This window comes from Peromyscus californicus, unplaced genomic scaffold, assembly GCF_007827085.1.
Source record: "Peromyscus californicus insignis strain IS unplaced genomic scaffold, ASM782708v3 Scaffold_5__1_contigs__length_169319896, whole genome shotgun sequence".
Lineage (NCBI taxonomy): Eukaryota > Metazoa > Chordata > Mammalia > Rodentia > Cricetidae > Peromyscus > Peromyscus californicus.
In genome coordinates, this window is record NW_026294573.1 from 129,370,767 (window position 1) to 129,394,346 (window position 23,580).

At 43.0% G+C, this 23,580-nt stretch overlaps 1 protein-coding gene across 4 annotated transcripts in view; it reads right to left on the minus strand.

The window, feature by feature from the left end:
* The window catches only part of Ppp1r42 (protein phosphatase 1 regulatory subunit 42), a 40,780-nt gene extending 21,796 nt beyond the window's left edge, over nt 1-18,984 (minus strand). For 3 of the 4 annotated variants that reach the window (XM_052718074.1, XM_052718072.1, XM_052718075.1), the window contains exons 1-5: nt 18,715-18,938; nt 13,275-13,487; nt 11,535-11,701; nt 7,943-8,081; nt 3,836-3,952 (exon numbers count right to left, since the gene is read on the minus strand). In XM_052718074.1, the coding sequence (XP_052574034.1) occupies nt 3,836-3,952; nt 7,943-8,081; nt 11,535-11,701; nt 13,275-13,403 (552 nt within the window). In that variant the 5' untranslated portion in view covers nt 13,404-13,487; nt 18,715-18,938. Of the gene's footprint in view, nt 1-3,835; nt 3,953-7,942; nt 8,082-11,534; nt 11,702-13,274; nt 13,488-18,714 lie in introns of all 4 variants that reach the window. The other variant, XM_052718073.1, reaches the window with a different exon arrangement.
* Between the last annotated feature and the right edge of the window lie 4,596 nt (nt 18,985-23,580).

Below are 23,580 nucleotides of genomic sequence, written 5' to 3' on the forward strand. Positions count from 1 at the left end.
CAGAGCCCAGCAGCTCCCACTGAGAGCAGGTGATGTTAGGCCATCAGGAACCATCAAAACTCCCTTTCTTTTCTATACTGGCCATCTGCTCCTCCAAGAACAATGCTTGTTTCACTCCCTGCTCACAGAAGAGAGCACATTCACAGAAACAAGTTCTCCTCCTCAGTCCACCACTGTGTTCATTACGCTTAAACCTCCCACGGAAAATAATTCCTCTGCCATGTCTGCATCCATGATGGCATTTTCATTGACAACCAATACGCTCAAGAGTCCTACATTCATCTGGCCTCTATGCTGTATGTAGCCTCACACATATCTGTTTATTTGGTGTTTTTCTGGAATGTTTCAAAGACACTCCGACTCTGCATGACCAAAATTCACGGTCTTCTTGTTCCTCAGACCTGACTCCAGAGTTTTCCATGTCTCATTTACCTCTGCTCAATAGTCTCTACATCCAACTCAGAACCAAGTCTTGCCCACTGTCCATCCCCTCCATTTCCACCCCCACTGTTAAGGTTTCTACTACTTCTCATTTCTTAGTTGGTCTGGACTCTTCCAATCTGTTCTTCACATGCTAGTTAAGCAGAATCTTTTCCGAATGGTAACATCTAATTACTTCACACCTTCAATGGCTCCAGGTGCCCTTAAAATAAACAAAACTCTATTATAGCCAAGACAGCCGGTCTGCAATTTTTACTTTACTTTTTCCCCTGGTGATCACGTGCTGAATGTTTTCCTTCCCTTTAGTACTGGGAGTTTCTCAAGGACCAGCCATGTCTGTTCCATGCTGGCTGCTGTCTCCACCACTGCCTGGCTAGCACTGCCGCAAAGTAGGCATCTTCAATGAACGAACAAGAGATGAATCAATAGAGGGGCGGAGGACCTGACGTCAGAAGCAGGACAGGAATTAAAAGGGAGGGGTGCAATGGAGCAGGTTTTGAAGACGTTCTTTCTTCAAGGGGTGCACACAAGGGAAGGCAAGAAGGTGTTTGTTTCTTGTGCTTCCTCTTCTGCATCTTACCCACCTTTTTATTTATTCTTGCCTAGAAGTCCCTGACCTGGGCCAGCTTCACAGAGATGAGGGCAGGCTGAGAGAAATGTGGCGGAAGGACTCCCCGACAGCTGTACATCTGGGGAGTGAAGGGAGGGGATGAAGCTCCAGGTAGCCAGAGAAACAGAAGCTACAGCCATGTCCTGAAGCCCACAGCCCGTGCCTCCTCGGCTTCTCATGCGCTCACTTCCCTTAGGTTCTGGGACCACCAGTGAGTGAGGACATGGTCTTGGTCTGTGAGTGTCCGCGTTTCCTAATGACTCTTGTCTTCCTTTCCCCCACAGAGCTCACAGATTTCAGTAGCCTCGCAGTCTTTGTTGTACTTTTTTTCCCCCTACGTGTGTTTTTAGAAAAATACTATTAGATAGCCAGTCTTCTTTCTCATTGTTCAAGTTGCAATCTTGATTGGAAAACTCAGTAACAATCATTCTAAGAGATCATTATTTTTCCATTTTTTAAAAAATTATTTTCCATGCCAAAATATACTGTAAATATTATCATTTTCTCCTTTATGATGGTACATAAAAATCCATGGACAAGACTAACAGGATTTCTCATTGTACTGTGTAATCTATAATAATTATGATTATTTAATTATTATTAATAAGACAAGTGACTATACAGTCCATTTGTAATATATTTGAATTTAAATTCCGAATTTTTTTTAGAGACAATGTAAGTTCTCAGCAGAAGCACTCATTTTCATATTATACCTCCCTCAGTAGTAACTACGTTCACTTGTTCCTGTGGACTCATTTGTGGAACCTGCTGGTGTCCACCGGAAGCGGCTTCTCTCTCAGCGCTGCCCACCTCAGGTCATTATGGAGGTGCTGCTGGAGGTCTCCAACGATGGCTCTTTTCCCCATGGCCCAAAGCTGTCTGCTGCTGACAGCCTTTGGGATGGAAGTCAGTGACCTTACACACGGCGGCATGAGAGATTTCTTCCCCAAGGCATAGCGTTTACCAGCAGGTTAGGGCAAAGAGAATGGCAGACTCCATGCCATAGCACAGAGATCTTGGGTTCAGAGTACATACAAAGAAAGAAGTTAATATTCAGATGCTGGGCTCCAACGCCATCTTCCACTAAGCCTTCAGGGGAAGACTGAAGTCACAAAAGCACATCAGATACATCCTGGGCAGGGTCTATATTCAGATTCCAATAAACTGAGCCTAGGCATTTTTTACACATTTTTCTAATAGGTTCATATTTTGTAAGCAACTTGGCATTTCTCTTGCTGATTTCAATATTCCTTCTTTGTTCTATACTTTGACATTTTAACTGTACTACGATGTGAAAGAGTCATTTCTCTTGTCCTGTCTTTTTGGATATGCATTTATTTCCCCCAGATTTGGGGAGATTTCTGCTATAATGTCATTGAATAAGTTTTTTATGCCTTTAGTCTTTTAACTAAGATAGAGTGCTTAACATTTTATTCTTGCACCCTGAAAATTCTACGAGTTCTACCTAAAAATACACCCCAACACACCCACTCCCCTTCATCTCCAAGCAACCATCTTCTTTTCTCAAACACATTATCTGACTTCTTGCCTGTAATAGCTTCCCAACTCATATGTTTGCCTTTATTCTTGAAATTAATTCTTCATACAACAGATAGAGAAATCCTTTTGGAAAATACATTCCTTCCAATGACCGTCTCTGCACTTAGAATTAGGTCATAATTATGTCCTGTGAGGACCTTGTGATCTGGCTCCTATGTCTTTCTTTCTGATCTCATATTGTAGGTAGGGTTCCTTCTATTCCTGAACTTTCTGGGCACCTGCAATGTATCAGAAATAAAGGCTAGCTCTGGGATCCTGCCATAGTAAACTGACCTCTTTGTGGTTCTCTGAACATCCCAAATTGTCTCAGAGAAACACATCTGTTATATCCTATGCCTGGCATGTTCACCATCTACTTTCTTCTCTTTTTGAGGCAGTCTTGCTGTGTAGACCAGGCTGGCCTTGAACTTGTATCAGTCATACCACCTCTGTCTTGCAGGCTTTGGGAACTACAAGTATGTGCCACTCTGCTCAGCCTGTACATTCTTGAGGCCTGGACCTGAACTCTTCCTTCCTCTGTAGCACAATGCCAGACAAATCCGGCCGTGTTCAACACACAGCTGAATACATCATCAATGTGATGACATGCTGTGGCACAGTATAACAGGACATGTACTTAGCTAGTGCACAACAGAGTAAGTTGCTATCTCTGTACCTTTCCACACAGCATCAGGGACAGCTAGAGGAGTGACAGTTCCTAGAAACTCATTCACTGGGAACACAGAGTTAAAAAGAAGAAACTTTGCCTCTAGAAGAAAAAGGTTGATGGACAAATAATGTAGATAAAAAAAGGCTGGGGCTGGAGAGATGGCTCAGTGGTTAAGAGCACTGGCTGCACTTCCAGAGGTCCCAGGTTCAAATCCCAGCACCCACATGGCAGCTCACAGCTGTCTGTAACTCCAAGACCTGACACCCTCACACATACATACATGCAGGCAGAACCACTAACGCAAATAAAATAAAAATTAAAAATTTAAAAAAAAAGAAAGAAAAAGGCACCCAGCTCCTCAGAGAAACTGGCGAGATATGGAGACCTTGGGTATGGAGGAGAAAACAGGGAAGAAGACACAAATAGTTATATTTAAGAAGTAGAGATTCAAAAGATAGTTTTAGAATAAATACAGAATAGTTCTTTAGAAAGTGACATATTTTATGACTATTTCTAGGTGTATCTTAACAGCACAATTCCACGTATAAACTTGAGGCTGACTGCGATCTCATTACCTTCACGTGCACCAGCTGGTTGTCAACTGCGATCAGGTGATTGAGATTCTCCAGCGTCTCTAAGTCCTTTATGTCATCAATGTTGTTGTTGCTGATATTCAAAACAGAGAGGGATTTCTGGAAGAAAAATAGCTAAATTAGCATTGGGAATCATCTAAGCACTACATATAGGAGGCAAAGTGTCAGTCCTTTAGAAGCTTCAAGAGCATCAGTTCAGGCTGCCTTGTAGGCAAGAAACAAAAGCCACGGAGAGTCTGTTCCAATGCTGCTGTCGTTTTATTTTTTTTCATTTATTTTTGTTTGGTTGTTTGGTTTTGGTTTTTCTAGACAGGGTTTCTCTGTGTAGCTTTGGAACCTGTCCTGGACCTCACTCTGTAGACCAGGCTGGCCTTGAACTCACAGAGATCCTCCTGCCTCTGCCTCCTGAGTGCTGGGATTAAAAGTGTGTGCCGCCACCACCTGGCTCCAATGTTCTTGTTTTGTTTTGTTTTTAATATGGAACTTTTAGAACTGTAGTGTGTGATATAACTGACTTGCCTCTGGTTCCTTCCATAAGCCCCGTGTTCCTCTTCCAGAACACAATATAAATGATAAAGTAAGGAAGCTACAAATTAAAAAGAAGAAAACACAGCCAGTAAAAATAACAGCTCGAGCCAGGCGGTGGTGGCGCACGCCTTTAATCCCAGCACTCGGGAGGCAGAGCCAGGCGGATCTCTGTGAGTTCGAGGCCAGCCTGGGCTACCAAGTGAGTTCCAGGACAGGTGCAAAGCTACACAGAGAAACCCTGTCTCGAAAAACCAAAAAAAAGACAGCTCGATGTAGACAGAAACGTTTACTGCAGTTTTAGCACATGACTGTTCTTGTGCTAAATCTCATATAGGGAAGAAGTCACATGACCTGACATGAAAAGACATCTGGTTTTTATTTTTATCTTTCCCTTTTTAGTTTTCTCTTGAGAATTCACTTGTTCAGAAGGCACTGAAATAATAATAATTTCAGTGTTAGCTAATAAAATGAAATATACTAAATGAGCAATCTTAAAATCTGAGGCCTGGGAATCTCTATCAAATCTACCCACCAAAACAGCCACACATAGTCAACCTTCAGGAACAAACTTTTCTGACATTTTGAAGCTATGATTAGTCTCTATCATTTGTACAAAGTAATGCATCTCATGACATCTCTGTACATGATAGAATGGATTTTGTTGTATTCACCTGCCCACTGGCCTTTTCAGACTCTGCCACTAATACTTTTTAAGACTTGAGATAATTGGGAAAAAAAATGATGCTTTAATATTTAGAATTTCAGAATCTGTTTGAATCTGTGCAAAAACTAAACTAGCAAAAAATGTTTTCAGTGGTCTTCTGTGATAAACCGGAAACAAAGGATGACACTATGCCTCTCGGAGGCGCTGGCTCGTGTTAGCACTGCTGGAGTGTGACAGGATCACCACTAGTGTTAACAAGGTCTTCCAGGCCCTGACAGAAGCATTCCTTCTGACGGTCATTTTCCTGTGGATGAGCAGAAGCCATCCATGGGGTAGCGCACTTTGACTCCTGACTGGCAGCCGCTGGACTCTCTTGCCTGACAACCTTTACCAGAAGGAGTGCCGACCACCTACCTAGCCAGATTACCCACACACCAGCATCAACTGCTTTAACACCAATGGACACCTTGAGAAAACTACACAAGGATTACTGCTAATTGCTCCACTCCTAAAGGTGCCGGACTGTTCCAAATAGTTTACACCAGACATTTTGCTGACACAAACCTCTGTGAACTGTAGATGACCTGCAACCATTTCCATATAGGCAAGAGAGGAAACAATTTCTCCTCCTGGCCCAGCAGAGGGACAACTGCCACTGATGATAAACAGGCAAAGCAGTGATTGATGCAAACCCAAATCTCCATTTATATGCAAGAGCGCAAACACAAGCCTTCATTTGCATGCATGATATGCTGTGATTGGTCCCTTCTGCAGCTGAGCCGGCTGGGAAACAGGCTTTCCTCACTGCCAGCCACACTAGGTTCCCCTTTTGTGCCCATCTGTAGTTTCTGAGCTGAAATGGTAACGCAAGAAGGAGGCAGCAGAAACAGCAAAGCAGCACCTGCAATAGCTGAGCAATCGGCAGGTGGAGCTGCAAAAGTAGCGAGGCAGCCAGCTGCATGCTGACGACTGCAGAGGGGCAAGGTAGCCAGTTGCATTTTAACAACTGCAGAGGCAGCTGGGCAGTTTGAGAGTGTGGCCAGTGCAGGAACAAGGAGGGAGAGAGTGTGTGGCAGATGGAGAGGATGGGAGCTGAAGCTGAGGGCTACTGAAAAGAGGAGAGACCGAAGGACCCGGACCTGGAAGAGTGCTCAAGAACTGTCAACCCCTCAGGGACAAGGATCTCAGACATCCGGGCCCAAGGGCTGTGGCGCTGGCTGCACTCAAGGGATGAGGAACCCTGATAACCAGATCTTCCCGAAAGCTGCCACATCAGTTACTTCAAGGGTTACAGAACCACAGCTTCATAGGTTAAAGAGCTAAGGGTCCCCAAACCCAAAGCTCACCAGTGTCCAAAATGGAGCTACGGAAGAGCCTATAACCTACATCACTCAGGAGGCAGAGGCAGAAGGATCACAAGTACAAGGCCTGCCTACCTGAGCTAGACTCGGGTCAAGGCCAGCTGGGCAAATTAATGAGATCTTGTCTCAAAACAAAAAATAAAGAGAGGACTGTGGATACCAGAGCTGTGGCGGAGCACTTACTTAGTATGTGCCAAGTCCGGGGCCCAGTGTCTACTGCTGGGATCCCCTTCACCAAACAAAGCGCCTGCCAAGGGCCACACCTGCAGAGCCTCTCCCTGCACCTATGCTTTCTACCCAGGAGAAAAGCCCCAGTGAACTGGCTGCTGACGTGCCTGGTTGTCCCCTCAGGGGGGCTGGTCTAGCTGTAGCAGTTGAGGTTGAGCTGTGGCTGTTGACTACACAGCAGAGTCCATGGGAGCAGGTGGCACAGTCAGTGGGTCACTTCTTTCCTTCTAACTTAAAGGACCACTTCTCAGTTGTCTAAGAAACATGGTCCTTCCATTTCTGGGTCCTCTAATCAAAACGGATGGAATCTGTGCAGCTCTGACCCATTTATTAATCTCCCAGCCCAGAACTGAAGGTGGACTGTCAAAGACCCATCCGGATTTGAGAGCTAGCAGCGAACCCCAGCCATCACAGCTCACCTTACAGGAGCGCCTCCTTGAGGACCAGCTGTCCAGTACCACAGCCGGTCCTCAAACCTGGGTCCGGGTCCACACACCCACAGCCACAAGCTTGGGAGACTGACGCCAGCCTGAGGATGTATCTCAGAAAAACTAAAAACAAGAAGGCTTGCCAAATAATTGTCTGCTCCCTTTTCCTTAACGTTTCCCCTAAAATTTAAAACCATGTGCCATGATAATCATGCGTCTGTAGCTAGAGTTTTCCTGCCTGGCCCACAGTCAGGACAAATCTCTCTCACCCGCCAGTCCCACAGCCGTCAGACCCGACCAAGTAAACACAGAGACTTATATTGGTTACAAACTGTATGGCCGTGGCAGGCTTTTTGTTAACTGTTCTTACAGCTTAAATTAATCCATTTCTATTAATCTATACCTTGCCACGTGGCTTGTGGCTTACCGGTACTTTACATCTTCCTTGTCCTGATGGCGGCTGGCAGTGTCCCCTCTGACTCAGCCTTCCACTTCCCAGCTCTATTCTCCTCCTTGTCCCGCCTATACTTCCTGCCTGGCCACGGACCAATCAGTGATTTATTTACTGACCAATCAGCAACACATTTGACATACAGACCATCCCACAGTATGCGTCTACATTACGGGCCTGTATTAGAACTTCAGTTCACATGACCTGTTCGCATCCTTCTTTCAGTCCTTCTAGTTAAAGAGGTAGGCCACCGTCCTGTTTCATACTTCTGTCACACCGAGAAACTGCATGAGAGAATCAACCTCAGCTTTTCAATGGGCAGATAAACAGGAAGATTATGTACACACTCCGAGGACACCCTCACCACCTCTGGCTCCACCGTGACTCATTCATCAGGGCATTCTGTCCAAACTTTCACTATGGCCTTACTGCTAGAGAATGAAGAGTCCTCGGGTCAAACAGAAGCTTTTCTCCCAGGGGAAGCCTCTGGCTTTCAACATGAAGCTCTCTCAATTCTTCCAGTCCTTCCAAACCTTCTATGACCGCAATGTAATTGCCTCCCAGATACCTGCAAAACATAGACATGGTTCCAAACAGATTTTCTGAGAATGCTGTGGATTTTAAGAACGATAAGAATATAACAAGAAGGGCAGGGGAGATGGCCACTGGGTAAGCAAGCATGAGGACTGTAGTTTGAATCCCCAGAACCCACATAAAGCTGGTCTTGTTAATGCACATCTATAATCCCATAGCTCTTAGAGTAAGATGGGAGATGGAGACAGAAGAATCCTCAGAAGCTCATGGGTCAGCTAGCCTGGAACATAAAGGAGACCCTGTCTCAAACAAGGTGGGAGGTGAGGACCAACCCTGGAGGTTGTTCTCTGACCTCCACATGCTCATACCTTATTCACACACAAGAATGTGTGCACATGTGCGCATGCACACACAGCTAAAGAATTACATGCACAGATGTTGTCTTTCTATTGAACCTATGAAAGTTTCATCTAAATCACAAATTATATTGTTATACTTAATTTGGTCTAAAATACATTAGCATTGGTTAATTGTACAAGCCATTGGGTTTCATTAGGACATTTCATACATGTATATAATATACATCTTCAACTTTTTGAGTGAGAGGGTTGAAACAGTCTGTACTGAACTGTCTCCCATACCGTAGGGTGTAGAAGAATCACCCAGACTGTGGGTTTACAGTTTCTGGACTTCACTTCCACGATCTGTTTAGATATCTATTTTTATTTTATTTAATTTATTTATTTATTTTTGGTTTTTGAGACAGGGTTTCTCTGTGTAGTTTTGCGCCTTTCCTGGAACTCGCTTGGTAGCCCAGGCTGGCCTCGAACTCACAGAGATCTGCCTGCCTTTGCCTCCCGAGTGCTGGGATTAAAGGCGTGTGACACCACCATCCGGCCTGTTTAGATATCTAGACTGGAACTCAGAAGTCTACATTTAGTGAGTGTTTCCCACTAAAGTGTTTCACGCCATTCTATACCCATTCTGAAGACTACAGCCCACTTTTAGAAAAAACTGTGGGCCAGGCAGGAAAACTCCAGCTACAAATGGCGTCCAACGTGGTGGCAAGAGTTTCCACCTAAAACCTGAGAAAAACGATTCTAAAACGGAGCTAAAAACAGCTTCCTAATTGTCTCTCTCAAATGAGCGGCAGCTGCCGGTTTGAGCTACTGGCGGGTTGCTGGCGTGCGCGCTCGACCTGCAGTATGGCGGGAATGAGGCCTCTGCAAGTGGCACATTAAGCTACATTGTGGATTTAGCCTTTGCTAGTACAAAACAAAAAAAGAGGTTTCTGGGCTACACACTGCTTTGATAAAAGCATAGAGACCCACGATAGCTCCCAGAGCTGGTGGTAAAGTACCACGCCATGTTGGGAAGCTGAGGTGGACGGAGCCAGCAGCCACAGCTGCTGCAGTTTAAAGCAATAGATTCACAATAAGACAGATTCAGATGTAATAGTTTAAAATGTGTGTAAAATATACGTAGGCTTGAAAGAGACAAAAAAAGGTGATATATACAGTATAGAAACAAATACATGGTTTTAAAAAATAAAGTCTTTAAAGAGACAGTAAAATTAATATAAAAAATAAGCCACGTAGAGATGACTATTACACAGAGTCTGGATTGTGTTGTCTTTGAGATTCTTAACTACAGAGAGATATCTGATTGTAAAGGAAGCTGAGTTAAACCAGTATGTATATTTTAAAGATACTTTGACTTCAAAATTTGGATGTAAGGATATGTTGCTTTGGAAAAGAGTCTCTTTTGTTTCCACAGAAAGCAAGAGGCTATGGATTTGTTCCAGAGTAAGATACATCAGGTTTGACCAGCCAAGACCCCCTGAAAGGTCTCCGATGACACCATGGCCCAGATGATCCAACATCCAGAACCGTTTCAAGACAACTGGCTCAGACGATACAGCCTCACGGACTACTCCATGATCCTAAAATTTTCTTTGTTTCCCCAGAAGATACAGCGCCCCCCTCCAGCAGGAAGTAGTAAGAGAAGCTACGCCCAAATTCCCAAATATACCAAGCTGACTTTGGAGATGTGTAAAGGTTAAAACCTTCCTTTTTAAGAAAAGAAAAGGGGAGGTGCTGTGGGATGGTCTGTATGTCAAATGTGTTGCTGATTGGTCAATAAATAAATCACTGATTGGCCCGTGGCCAGGGAGGAAGTATAGGCGGGACAAGGAGGAGAATAGAGGGGGGAAGTGGAAGGCTGAGGGAGAGACACTGCCAGCCGCCATCAGGATAAGGAAGATGTAAAGTACCGGTAAGCCACAAGCCACGTGGCAAGGTATAGATTAATAGAAATGGATTAATTTAAGCTGTAAGAACAGTTAGCAAGAAGCCTGTCACGGCCATACAGTTTGTAACCAATATAAGTCTCTGTGTTTACTTGATCGGGTTTGAGCGGCTTGGGACTGGCGGGTGAGAGAGATTTGTCCTGACGGTGGGCCAGGCAGGAAAACTCCAGCTACATATGCTAGCTATCCAGTCTGGGGAACTTGGATCTGTCAATCTTCATTGCCTAGTAATAATAATTTTAAAGAGGATTTTAGTTTCAATTTATGTATATGTGTGTATGTGTATGTACATGTGTGCTGTGTGTGTGTTCAGGTGCTCTCAGAGGCCAAAAGAGGGCACCAGATTCCCTGGAGCTGGAGTTACATTGTGAGCAGTCCAACGTGGGTGCTGGGAACTGAACTCAGGTTCTCTGAGAGAGTTGTGTGTGAAATTGACCACCGAGCGATCTCTCTAATCTCCCTAGGAATAATTATCTGCAGTTTTGTAAACAATCAAATCTGTATCAGTTTATGACCTTAACCTTTTGAAATTAAAGCCCCTTTGTGATTCTGAAGAACGCAGAATTTACCTGAGTTCCATGAGAACCTTTTTGACCAATTAAACTTATGTGAGAAGCTTTATCCCTAAAAGCTCATTGGACAGTTTATTCTCCTCACCAAAAGAAAACTACATCAAGCATTTTTGATTTTTGAGATAGGACTTCATTATGTAGTCCAGGCTAGCCTTGAACTTCTAGAAATTTTCTTACCCCAGACTTCTGATTGCTGGGATTACAAGCTTGAGCCACTGTGACCACTTTATCAGGTTTAGTAAGACAAATGATCATATTATATATGAATATATTACATATAATAGAATAAAATAAAAAATGAGACCTATGCTGGGTGGTGGTGGCACACGCCTTTAATCCCAGCACTCGGGAGGCAGAGCTAGGCAGATCTCTGTGAGTTCGAGGCCAGCCTGGGCTACAGAGTGAGTTCCAGGAAAAGCTCACAAAGCTACACAGAGACACCCTGTCTCGAAAAAAACAAAAACAACAACAAAAAATCAAACAAAAAAAGACAAAAATGAGACCTGTTTCATGAAACTTGTGAGAATCAGACTTAAATAATAGAAAATATCTTAATAAAAATTTTTTGTTTAAAAAAAAAAGAGGATTTGCAAATAAAAGCACTTACAGTTTTTCCAGTTTCTTTAGTGACCTGAGGTTCTCGATGCAGGAAATGCAATTGTTCTGCAGGTACAGGTGGGTCAGATTGGTGGAATAATTCAGGTTAGTGACGTGACTGATGCGATTATCGTATAAATATAAAACACTCAGGCTCTTGCAAAGAGAGAGGTCATCCTGAAAAGAAAACAAAACAGGTCCTATTTATTTCCCCCTGAAAGCTTAGAAGTTGGGTTTTAAGAAAAATGTTCACTTTGGCATTCTACAAATCTCCCTAAGGAGATAAAGTGACATCTCTCTGCACTTTGCACACTCAAAATAAGACTGTAATGATCACATTGTAATTTTGGGCTTTAGAATTCTGTAACTTTTCCAGGAAAATTGAATTTCTTAAGCAATTTTCCTTGGAAGCAATTAGAGACTCTCCTGAAAGTTGAAACAATGGACAAATTATTGTCCAAACATTATAAAGCAAGGTTTAATCTTTCTGTTGGATTGGAAGGAAACCATTAGAACAGTTTTTCTAATACTGAAAATTAGAAATCATCCAGTAGTCAAGAGTAATGGATTAAAGCCAGGTATGGTGACACACATCTGTGAATTCAGCACCAAAGAGGCTGAAGTAGGTGGATCTCTGCAAGTTCAAGACCACCTGGTCTACATGGTAAGCAGCAAGTCAGCCAGGGCAAGAGAGTGAGACCCTGCCTCAAATAAAAGGAGGAGGATCAAAAAAAAAAAAAAAAAACTATGATAATGCTATTGATCTGAATACTGTAAAACAACCTTTCATTTCTTTGTAATATCTTACAGACTTCACAATAGTGTAAACAGTGGTTCATTATGACCCACTATGTGATTATACCAGTAGCTGGACGTGGTTTCGAAACACCTTTAATCCCAGCACTGAGGAGACAAAGGCAGGTGGATTTCTGTGAGTTCAAGGACAGCCTGGTGTACAAATGGAGTTTCAGGATGGCCAAGACTACATAGAGAGACCCTGTTTCAAAAAAAGAACAAAACAAGCCAGGCTGTGGCGGGGCACACCTTTACTCCCAGCACTGGGGACGCAGAGGCAGGTCTGCAGAGAGAGTTCCAGGACAGCCAGGACTACACAGAGGCCTTCTCTAATACAACTGACTGAGAATAACATATAGTAACATAATTCAATTACATGCAAAAACTTCACCTTTGAACTTTCATTGAAGAGAAGGGGTGACTGGACATTTAACACAGGGCCTTGAATACACGGAGTGCACACTGCCACTGAGGTATATTGTCTCCACTGTAGAATTTTTGAATTCTTAATTTTTCTTCCCCAAGACAGGTCTTCCATTATAGCTCAGGCTGGTTTTGAACTTGAAATCCTCCCGTCTCAGCCTATGAGTGCTGGTGTTACAGGCAAGTGCCTAGCTTTTTTTTTTTTTTTTAACATTTTGATGTTTAAAAAGTATTCCAGGACTCTGGTGTGGTACAATAGCAATAGTTTTCCAAATCCTGTTTGCCATGCAAATAGAAGTATATTCCAGGGAAATGGCATCGTATGTCTAACAGATATTTGTAAAACACAATGCTATATTTTACAGAAACTTAATATGCTAAGTAACCAGAAGGAAATTAAAATATAAGCATAATATAAAGCTTCTCAGTAAAAATACAGTTAACAAGGTTAATCAAAATATTGAGTATGCCCTCAAACCAATTAAGTTTATATTGCTAACTGTGCAAAAACAAAATAATTTAAAGTCCTTACAATGGCATCTATATTTCTGTCCGAAAAATTCACATGCGTTATTTTCTTCAGGCATTGTGCGATGGTTTCTTCTTTTCGGGGTTTAAGATTGTTGCTTTTGGCAATTAAATCCAGAGTCAGTCGAACCATGGTTTCTGTGTAACTCAAACTCTCAGCAAAAACTCTGCCTTAACACCATGTCCAGAAGCAGATTTAGGTATTACTTCCAACTTTCTGAAAATTAAAGGGAACAAGGGAGTATTGTGATATAAGACATCTAGGAAAGGTTGAGTCGCTTTAACTTTCTCATGTACAACTGTTTGGTAAGCTAGGCTGTTGGCATTTATGCCTTCTGGTAATTTCTATGTTTACAGTCAATACTTTCCTTAAAACTTTTAAAACCAAGATCAGGTGTGGTGGCACACGCCTTTAATCCCAGCACTCAGGAGTCAGAGGCAGGTGGATCACTTGAGTTCAAGACCACCAGCCTGGTCTGCAGAGTGTGTTCAAGGTCATCCAAGGTTACCTAGTTAGACCACCATCTTTTTTTGGAAAAAATGGACTATTTTAATAATAGATCATTGTTAAACTAATTATAAATGGATAAAAAATATAAAGATGTATACAGACATAGGTAAGTTATAAACCTATTATATAAACGATCTTAAAAGTAGCTATAGCTAAGGAAGTATTTCAGAATGCTTGTAGTACTTATCTCTGAGTAGTAACAATAATTGTCCCATCCAAGATTTCATTAGAAAACAAAGAAGCAGTTTTGTGTGCAATTGAATTAACCCAGGAACTTGAGCATATTGGGTAAGAGCTCTGCCAATGAGCTGTATTTTAGCTCCATGAATGGTTAGACCCCCTTCTAAAAAAACAAAACGAACCAACAAAACATGGAAAATAAATGAAACGCACATTACTTATTTGCCTTTTTTTTTTTTTTTTTTTTTTTGGAACAGGATTTAGCTGTGTAGCATTGGCTGCCCTGGAACTTGCTGCTATGCCCCTGCCTCTTCTTCCTGAGTTCTGGAATTACAGACCTGAGCCAACACACAAAGTGGTGGCAGTATTGGCTTCCTTCTCTTCTGTATTTTTAGAGGGTCTCACTTGTGTAGCCCAGGCTAGTCTCCAATTTGGGATCTTTCAGCCTAGGCCCCAGGTCTGGCATTAAAGGCTTAACCCACCATGCCTTACTTTCATTTGTCAATATTTTCCTCCCCTGGAGCATCAACCACTTGTTGTGGGCACCTCCTTTTCCTCCTCCCTCGGAGAGAATCCAGGGGTCACTGTATGCTGGGCAATCACATCACCATCAGGCTACATTTGGTACCCTGAGGCGAACAGCTTTTTTAAAAAATTAGTTATCCTCTCTGAATAAAAAAGGACCTCCAGGAAAACTGTCCAGTGCTCTTAGTTCATAGGTGGAGAAATTAAGTCCCAGAGAGTTAATCCAGGCTTTTCAAAGTGTCAGCTGAGAAAGGAGCCAAGTGTCTCACCCCTCACAGGCACTGGTGCAGTATCTCCAAATCAGAACACATGCTGTGAATGCCCTGAGTTACACACAGGATGATACAAAACACGCATAGATATTGTATGTCATGCCAGAAAAAACGACCGACAACGTAATGCAGCATTTCCACTGCAGATGGCGGTTCAAATATTAGCGTCACTGCTCCCTGGCAAAGCAATCTTGAAGTATTTTGTACAATAAATTTAAGGCAAGGTGAATTCATGAGGACCTACATTTGATCCTTAGCATCACAAAAAATAAATTATAAATAAAAACAAAGTCAGACCTTTGTGACGTGTGTGCAAGTGTGTGTGTGTGTGTGTGTGTGTGTGTGTGCGCACACAAGCAAATGTTTGGGTGCCTGTTTGTCTCAGCAGGCTCCACCTCCCTTGAGGATGTGTAGGCAGTGAACAGTAGCTGGAGGGAAGGGCTCTTGAGGTTCCACCTCCCTCGAGGATCTACAGGCCGCTAACGGTGTCCAGAGGAGGGAGAGACTTTTCTTTTCCAGTGGTGTAACCCCTGCTAAGGTGCCCACGCTCCTGTAAATAATCCCTCGCTTACAGCCCTGTAGTCAACTGGAACGAAACACATTGAGAACAGACAAAAAAGGGTAAAAAGTAGAAGAGGGACTAGCCGAGAAAAGAAAGGGGCAAAGCGGAGTGGGGGGTCACAGGGTGGGGATATGATCAAACTACTTTATGTGCATTGATGAAAATATAATGAAACACATTATTATGTAATTATATTATGTAGATTATGTATATGATACTAAAAAATTAATAAAATAAATGACTTTCACTGGTGATGCTACCTATACTCTAGCTGCTTGGGAGGCTGAGGCAAGAAGATTGCTTGAGTTCTCCTGTTTGAGGCCAGACAGGTGAATATGTGAAAACCTGTCTTAAAATAACTATATAAGGCCAGGTGGCGGTGGCGGTGGCGGTGGCGGTGGCGGTGGCGGTGGCGGCGGCGCAAGCCTTGAATTCCAGCACTTGGGAGGCAGAGGCAGGTGGATCTCTGTGAGTTCTAAGGCCAGCCTGGTCTACAGAGTGAGTTCCAGGACAGTCAGGGCTACACAGAGAAACCCTGTCTCCAAACACCAAAAACAAACATGCATGCTGCATTCACTGCAGGGCAGCTATGAATGTAAGCAACAAAAAATGGCAAACCTTTTAAAACAGTGTCTTGTAGATGTAATTCTAAATGGTCTTATTAAATAAGAAACACAGAGCCAAATGCAGAGTTAAAAGCCCAAGAGGTCAGAGCACTAGCGAATGGCCCTTAGCTTGCCAGCCGCTGCCGTCCTTCCCCTGAGAAAAGAGACCTACTTCCTGTGTGTGTCTATTTTTTTTTTTTTTTGTATTTTTTTGTAATTTAACTGTGTGGTTCACAAGTGTGAACTTTGTAGGTGACAATAGCATGTTGCAATATCAAAAGTTTGGCTATGTGTGTGAGCGTTCTGTGCAATGTCTGTTAGAGGTCAGAAATATTTATCATCATTATGATTCTACTGCTGTTTTGTTCACAGATAGAGTTAATTTTAATCTTTAATCTTGAAAGCATCAGAACTATTAAATGGGGGCATGGTTATCAAATAGAATATTACTTTATATAAGACCCACAGACCCATACATAAGCTTAAAATATAAAACACTAACAATAAATTTAACACGATGGCTCATAAACATAGTATTTATGAGTTGAATGCAGGAGCAATCAGGGGTTCAAGACCAGCCACAGCTATATATATGAATTTTAGGCCCGTCTGGAATACAAGAGACCCTGCTTCAAAAAAACCAAAAAGAAAACAAATGCAGGTGTGTGTCTGTGTGTGTGTGTGTGTGTGTGTGTGTGTGTGTCTGTGTGTCTATCTGTGTCTGTGTGTGTGTCTGTGTGTGTGTGTGTGTCTGTGTGTGTGTGTGTATCTGTGTGTGTGTGTGTGTGTGTGTGTGTGTGTGTGTGTGTGTGTGTGTTGTAGCACAATGGTGTCTAGCATTCACAAAGTCCTGGATTCATCCCAGTACTAGTACTAAAACAAGCAAAACAAAACAAAACAAAAAACCCTCTACTTTTCTCCCCCTACATTCTCTTCAATTTGGACATTGCTGTTTACATATTGGTTTTGTTTCAAATGCCCACACACCTAAGACAGGTTTTTTTCCCCACAACTTTGCATGTCACCAGTACCTGTATTCTATCTCTTGCTTTTTTCCTGTTTAGCCTTTTGCTTTGGAGAGCCATCTGGTTTACCACACACAGCTCTAGAGTATTGTACTTAACATATACGAGCTGAGAGAGACTTGAATGTGTATTTTTTTCCCAGTGGGAACTAGTTACCCAGTACACTATGCAAAATTATTTTTCCTTCCCTTCATTTATGCCTCTGTTGGCATGGCAACACTGTTTTCTAAGTTCAGACCAATAACATCTCTTCACTTTGGTTATTCCTGGTCATTAATTCTTTTATATGAGTATTTAACATTACTTTCTTATGTTTCATGAAAGAACCCTTTCAGGGTTTTGTTAGGAACTGCACTGGATTTTTAATGAGTTGTGAGTCTTCATAACCAAGACTCAGGACACTTATACACTGGACTGGAAAAGGACCAGCAGGTTGTGAAACTGTGAAAGGTTTGGGTTTGGGTAAAAGGAGCTGACCAGAAGTGAAGGGTTAGTATAAAAATGGTGGGGTGCTTGTTTTGTTTTTATAGATTGTGCTGTCCTTGATGATAAAATGATTCTTTTCCTTCTTGAATGGGAAAGGGGTTTTTCACATGGGAAGCAGGATGGCAGGTAGGCAGGCAGGCAGCCACTGATCTTGTACCTGCTCTGATTTCAAGTGTTTTTCATCTACACTAGTCAATGTGCCAGAGCAGCAAATCAGAGCAGCAAATTCCAGAGTGTTTTTTTTTTTTTTTTCCGAGACAAGGTTTCTCTGTGTAGTTTTGGTACCTGGCCTGGATCTCACTCTGTAGATCAGGCTAGCCTCGAACTCACAGAGATATGCCTGGCTCTGCCTCCCGAGTGCTGGGATTAAAGGTATGTGTCACCACCGCCCGGCCAGAGTGGCATATTCTTAATTCTTTCACCACAAGTGAATCCTGGGTCTAAAAGTTGGTGCTTTGGAAAATTAATCAGATTTGAAAAGAGGCATCAGAGCTGTTAGCACACACTTATAATCCCAGAATTTAAGAGGTGGAAGAAGGAAGTTCATGGGCAGCTCTGGCTACAAGTGAATGCTAGGATAGCCTGGGCTACATAAAACTGTTTGGAAAAGAAGACGCAAACTTAAAATATTTTTTAAGTCAAGAGAAGGTCAATGGATGTAATCAATAAACTATAGGAAAAATTTCCAGGGCTCGAATATGGAAAGGGAGAGCCTCACATCAACCCACAACATAAAATAATAATAAACCGCATTCATGGTAGCAGTTCATGAAAATTGTTTTGTCAAAACACCACCACTCATTTTAATAAGACAGAACCAACTCAAACTTTACCAGAATTGTAGTTTCATTATTTCAGAGAAATAATAAGCCCTAGGGGTCTAAACTGCACTCAGTAGTTGAATTTGTATACATTTTAGAACATTATAATAAAAATGATGTAACACTTTTGTGGGGTGTCCTTGATTTTCTCTGAAAAGAAATCGTTTCCCATAATAGCCCTCAGTAGATACCTCTTATTTCAGCTCAATTGCTAGGACACATCTTCCCAGGAGTCAGAGGGAATTGCTTAGAGCTGTTTTAGGGCGCTCTGGGAACCTGTGGGATGGATTCTTTCATCCCCCAGGCTCCTGCAGGCCAGCTAGGAAGGGCAGTTTTGGAGTTTGGTTTCTACCTACGTTCTATCTTAGGGAGCCGCTGCGCTCAGCGGCTTCCAGATGCTCTAAATGGCAGGCTTCAGCCCTTAAAACTTTTCAAAGCCTGGGGCCTGCTCTCTTACCCCTTCACTCTGCCTCCGGCCTCTAGAATGCTTCTAGCCTTGCCTACTGGTCCAAACTAGTCTTCCAGACTGTGTCTGGGGTTCTGGATGTTTAGGGACAGGGCCCAGGGACCTGCATTTTAACCAGTATTAAAGTCTGCGTGCAGAACCGCCTCACCACTCCCGGGTCCAATCCGGTCTGTAACTGGTTTGGTCAGTGTCCTTGTGTCAGCCTCCTCCAAGGCCAGCGGACGGTTGCCAGGCGACCAGATGCTTCAAAACGCGCCCCCGCAGGGCAAGTCTCGCGACGTCCCGGAAGCAGGCAGCGCCTGCCCGGTGGCCAGCAGGGGTCTGGCTCTTTGTGACACCGGACACAAGAGTTGATACTGTGCACTAGTGGTCCCGAGACAAGACCAGTTAGCTAGGACAGGTCAAGATTTGCAGGCCATCATTTCCCTCTCCATCATCTTTGATTATTTCGGTGTCCAGTAACCACACCGGCCCCAGAATAGACCCAAAAAGGAATTGCCTGAAGGTACAGTCAGTACTCCAGCTTTCTAGGATAAACCCCAAATTTAGGGTAATAGTCAAGGCCATTTATCATAACTCTCTTCGCTGCTTGTCGCTGCGGTCCTCAGGTCAGGATTCTCAGGTATGCTCTGTTTAAGCATTTCCGTTGGGCCAGGCGCACGCCTTTAATACCAGCCCTCGGGAGGCAGAAGTAAGTGGATCTCTGTTGGTTCGAGGTCAGTCTGATCTACAGAGCTAGTTCCAGGACAGTTAGGGATACACAAAGAAACTCTGTCTCGAAAAACCAAACCAACCAAATAAAAGTTTCCCTTGGGTAGGCGTGGTAGCACACACCTTTAATCTTAGCACTTGAGAGGCAGAGGCAGGTGGATTTCTGTGAATTCCAGGCCAGCTTGGTCTACATGGAGAGTTCCTCCTTGGTTAGCCAGGGATACATAGAGATCTTGTCTCAAAAATGTAAAAAAGTCAGAAGAAAAATTTCCCAATTTCCCTGCCATCCTCCAGCCTTTGGGGCAGAAATAGCACGCACACGTTTTCTTCCCTCTTCTTTATCTCGGTTTAGATCAGCACATCCTTTCAGAAAACCTTAACAGTGTATCTTGTTAGTTTCTGTTTTCCCCAACAACTAGTAAGAAGCTCTTTAGTGTAGTAACAAGACTCTGCCTGTTATGCATGTCTCAAAAAAAAAAAAAAAAAGATAAACCGAGGACAAGCATTCTTTTACCTACCATTGTCAACGGGTATGAAAGTGCAGGGTTACTAGTGCCCACTTGATAAACGTTTGTAAAATGAATAACATAAATGAAAGACAAGAAGAAGGAAGAGAACGCAGGAACCATCGTTCACGGCGGAGAGGACTCACTGGCGATGTAGTGGATTAGCAGACTGGATATAAAGAACAGTGCATGCTGGGAAATGGCCCGTGCCAGCTGTGGACCTGCCTGGAGGGAAGGTTGTCCTTGCCGGTTTTTGAGCAGGAAGCTTAGAGCCCGCAGGACAGTTCAGGCACCATTTTTTTGCAGATAAGAAACCTCTTCTAGGGTTGGGGATTTAGCTCAGTGGTAGAGTGCTTGTCTAGCAAGCACAAGGCCCTGGGTTCGATCCTCAGCTCTAAAAAAAAAAGAGAAGAGGAAAGAAGCCTGTAGAGGCTGTACTAAGGGTAGCGGGCACATGGAACGTACTTTTGGGATCCTGACTTCAAGGCCAGGTCTTCTTCCATCATATCTCATGACCCTTACCGTCAGAGTAGCCTAGGAAGAGAGGGCTTGGGGCAGAGGAACCTTAACTTCGTTCACCATATTGTTGTTTTATTCAAGTCCATTTGCTTAAGCAATCTTGACCCAGTTCAGTTGAAGATAAGTTAAGTGGAAATACATGAACTTGGAAGACATCTTTAAACAACATTTTTGCATTCACTTTTTTAAAAAAGCTTATTTATTGTGTATACACTGTTCTGTCTGCATATATGCATGAAGGCCAGAAGAGGGCACCAGATCTCATTACAGATGGTTGTGAGCCACCATGTGGTCGCTGGGAATTGAACTCAGGACCTCTGGAAGAGCAGCATGTGCTCTTAACCTCTGAGCCATCTCTCCAGCCCTGCAGACACTTATTTTGTGTGTGTGTATGTATGTATGCACATGGAGGTCAGAGGACAACCTGAAGAAGCTGGTTCTTTCTTTCCACTGTGTGGGTTGGGGTGGTGATCAAACTCAGGTCGTAAGGCTTGGTGGCAAGCACCTGTACCCACTGATCATTTAATAAGGTCCTTTAGGATAAAGGCAGGGGAGAAGTTGGAGACAATCCCCAAGTGTTAGGATAAAGCTTTAACACTGGAGAAAGAGGTGACAAGGAATGTGAGGGGAACTGGGAATGTTTGGTTTGGACCCAGGGTGTGAGGTGAGATATGTTTTAATAAAATACCCCATATGAAAACATTTTTGAAACTGGGTAGTAGTGGCACTTGCCTTTAATCCCAGCACTCAGGAGGCAGAGGCAGGTGGATCTCTGTGAGTTTGAGGCCAGCCTGATCTACAGAGTGAGAGTTACAGGAAAGGCGCAAAGCTACAAAGAGAAACCTAGTCTCGAAAAACCAAAACCAAAAAAAAAAAAAAAAAAAAATTTTTTTTGAACCAGTTATGGAGAAAGCTCGTGTGTAAGGGTGGCCGCACAGGAAAAAAAAAACTGTGTAAGGAAGGGCAGGAAGTGGAAGGATAATTCAAACACCAGGGCACACAGCAGATACCCATCTTATGTGTGTTATGGGTCATCCCGTTGGGGACAACAGCTTTAACAAGGTGTGTGGGGCTGACTTCTTGCTCTGTAGAGCATTTAGCCTACTGCTCACCCTGTGAGAGGCCTTGTTTGGCTCTTCATCGAAAGTCATTTGCTCTGGAAGTTTGGTTTTAGAAATCGTTCATAAATCATGAAAAGAAATATGCTCTCATTTGTGGTAACCTAAATACACTTTTATTAATTTTTTATTTTTGAGATAGTTTCTTACTATGCAGATTGGACTTTTCTCAAACCTCACAAGGCTCACATGATCCTTCCTCCTCTGAGTCCTGGATATTTCTGTTCAGGCCACCATATTTGGCTATATACACCTTTAAATGTGAAAAATGATACGTAGATACAGACATGGACATATTTAGTAGTGGCCATTTTGGGGTGGCAAGATTATGACGAAGGTTTTTCCTCTATTTTTAGTAACCAGGTTTATGAAGAAAATGATAAAATTACATTTTGAAACCATTTTGGATCCTCTTCATGAGGTTGAAAATCACTTTGTGATTATTATGCTTAAGGTGGTTGAATTACTAATTAATATGGGTGTGGGGGGGTTGAGTATGTATGTGTTCCCGTGAGTGTGGATGTGTGTGCATATATGTGGGCACATACGTGTGTGTGTGTGTGTGTGAGTGTAGACAGCAGAGATCAACATTGGGTGTCTTCTATTGTTTTGTATCTTTAAAAATATTTTCGTGTGTGTGTGTGTGTGTGTGTGTGTGTGTGTGTGTGTGTGCCTGTGCCTGGAGAAGCCAGAAGAGGGCGTCTGACTCCCTTGAGCTGCAGTTACAAGCAGTTTTAAAGAGCTGCCTATAGGGACTGGAGCTCAGGCCTCTAGAAGAGCAGGAAGTGCTCTTAACTGCTGAGCCACCTCTGCAGCTCTCCACATTATTATTGTTATTATTATTATTATTATTATTATTATTATTATTATTATTATTTGAGACAGGATTTCTTTGTGTAGCCCTGGCTGTCCTGGAACTTGCTCTGTAGACCAGGCTGTCCTCAAACTCACAGAGATCCAGCTGCTGCCTCCCGAGTACTGGGACTAAAGGGGTGCGCCACCACTGCCTGGCTATGTCTTATTTTCTGAAACAAGTTCTTCCACTGAATCTGGAGTTAGGCTGGCTAGTCAATAAATAAGGATGTGCACTGCAACACCCACCTCTTTACACTAGTCAATAAATAAGGATGTTCACCGTAACACCCACCTCTTTACACTAGTCAATAAATAAGGATGTGCACCATAACACCCACCTTTTTACCCGGGTGTTGGGGATCTGAACCCAGGCCCTCATTTGCCCAGCAGGCACTTTACCAACGAGGTCATCACTCCAGACCTGCTAGTTAATTTTTTTGATGCAATTAGTTAGCTTAAGAGAACATATTCTCTTGTTAAGCTGTGAAATATAACTTCTGCCTAGTGGCACAGTGTGAAACAGTCATCTGGTATTTTCCAGTGAGGCAGAAATTTGGCAGGCTACAAGAAATTCTTGTCTTCCGTATCACACATGTAGGATTTTTACTCGACAGATGTTGGGGAAATTCATATTTGCTAAAAGAAGTAAGTCTCGAGAATCATTTTGGAAGCGTGATGCTAAAATCACACTTTTAAAAGTCTCAACTGGAGTTTCCAAGTAGCTCTAGACAGAAACAGGCTTTACCTTTTCTACATACTGTTTGATCTTTGTCAGTCAGCATTTCCTGAGTTCATACTGCACAGAACTGTGGGAGGCACTAAGTAGATGCTGATGATTAAGTTACCTTCACCAAGAAATTAAAAGGCCCAGAAAAGTCCATCGTTAACACATAACTCCACATAGTGGTAAGCACATTGGTCAGGCTTACCACTTCCTCCTGTTTTCATTTGGTAAGACTGATACATATTAGTGATCTGCAGGCAGGCATCTAACAATAGCCTCAATGGTCTCACTTCTTGGTATCCATGCCCTTGAGTGATCTTCTCCCTGGAGTGTGGGTTGGACCTAGGGACTTGGTCTAGTCAACAGCAAAAAGGAAAATGTGTGCATGTCATTCCCATGATTAGATTACAAAAGATGGTAGCTA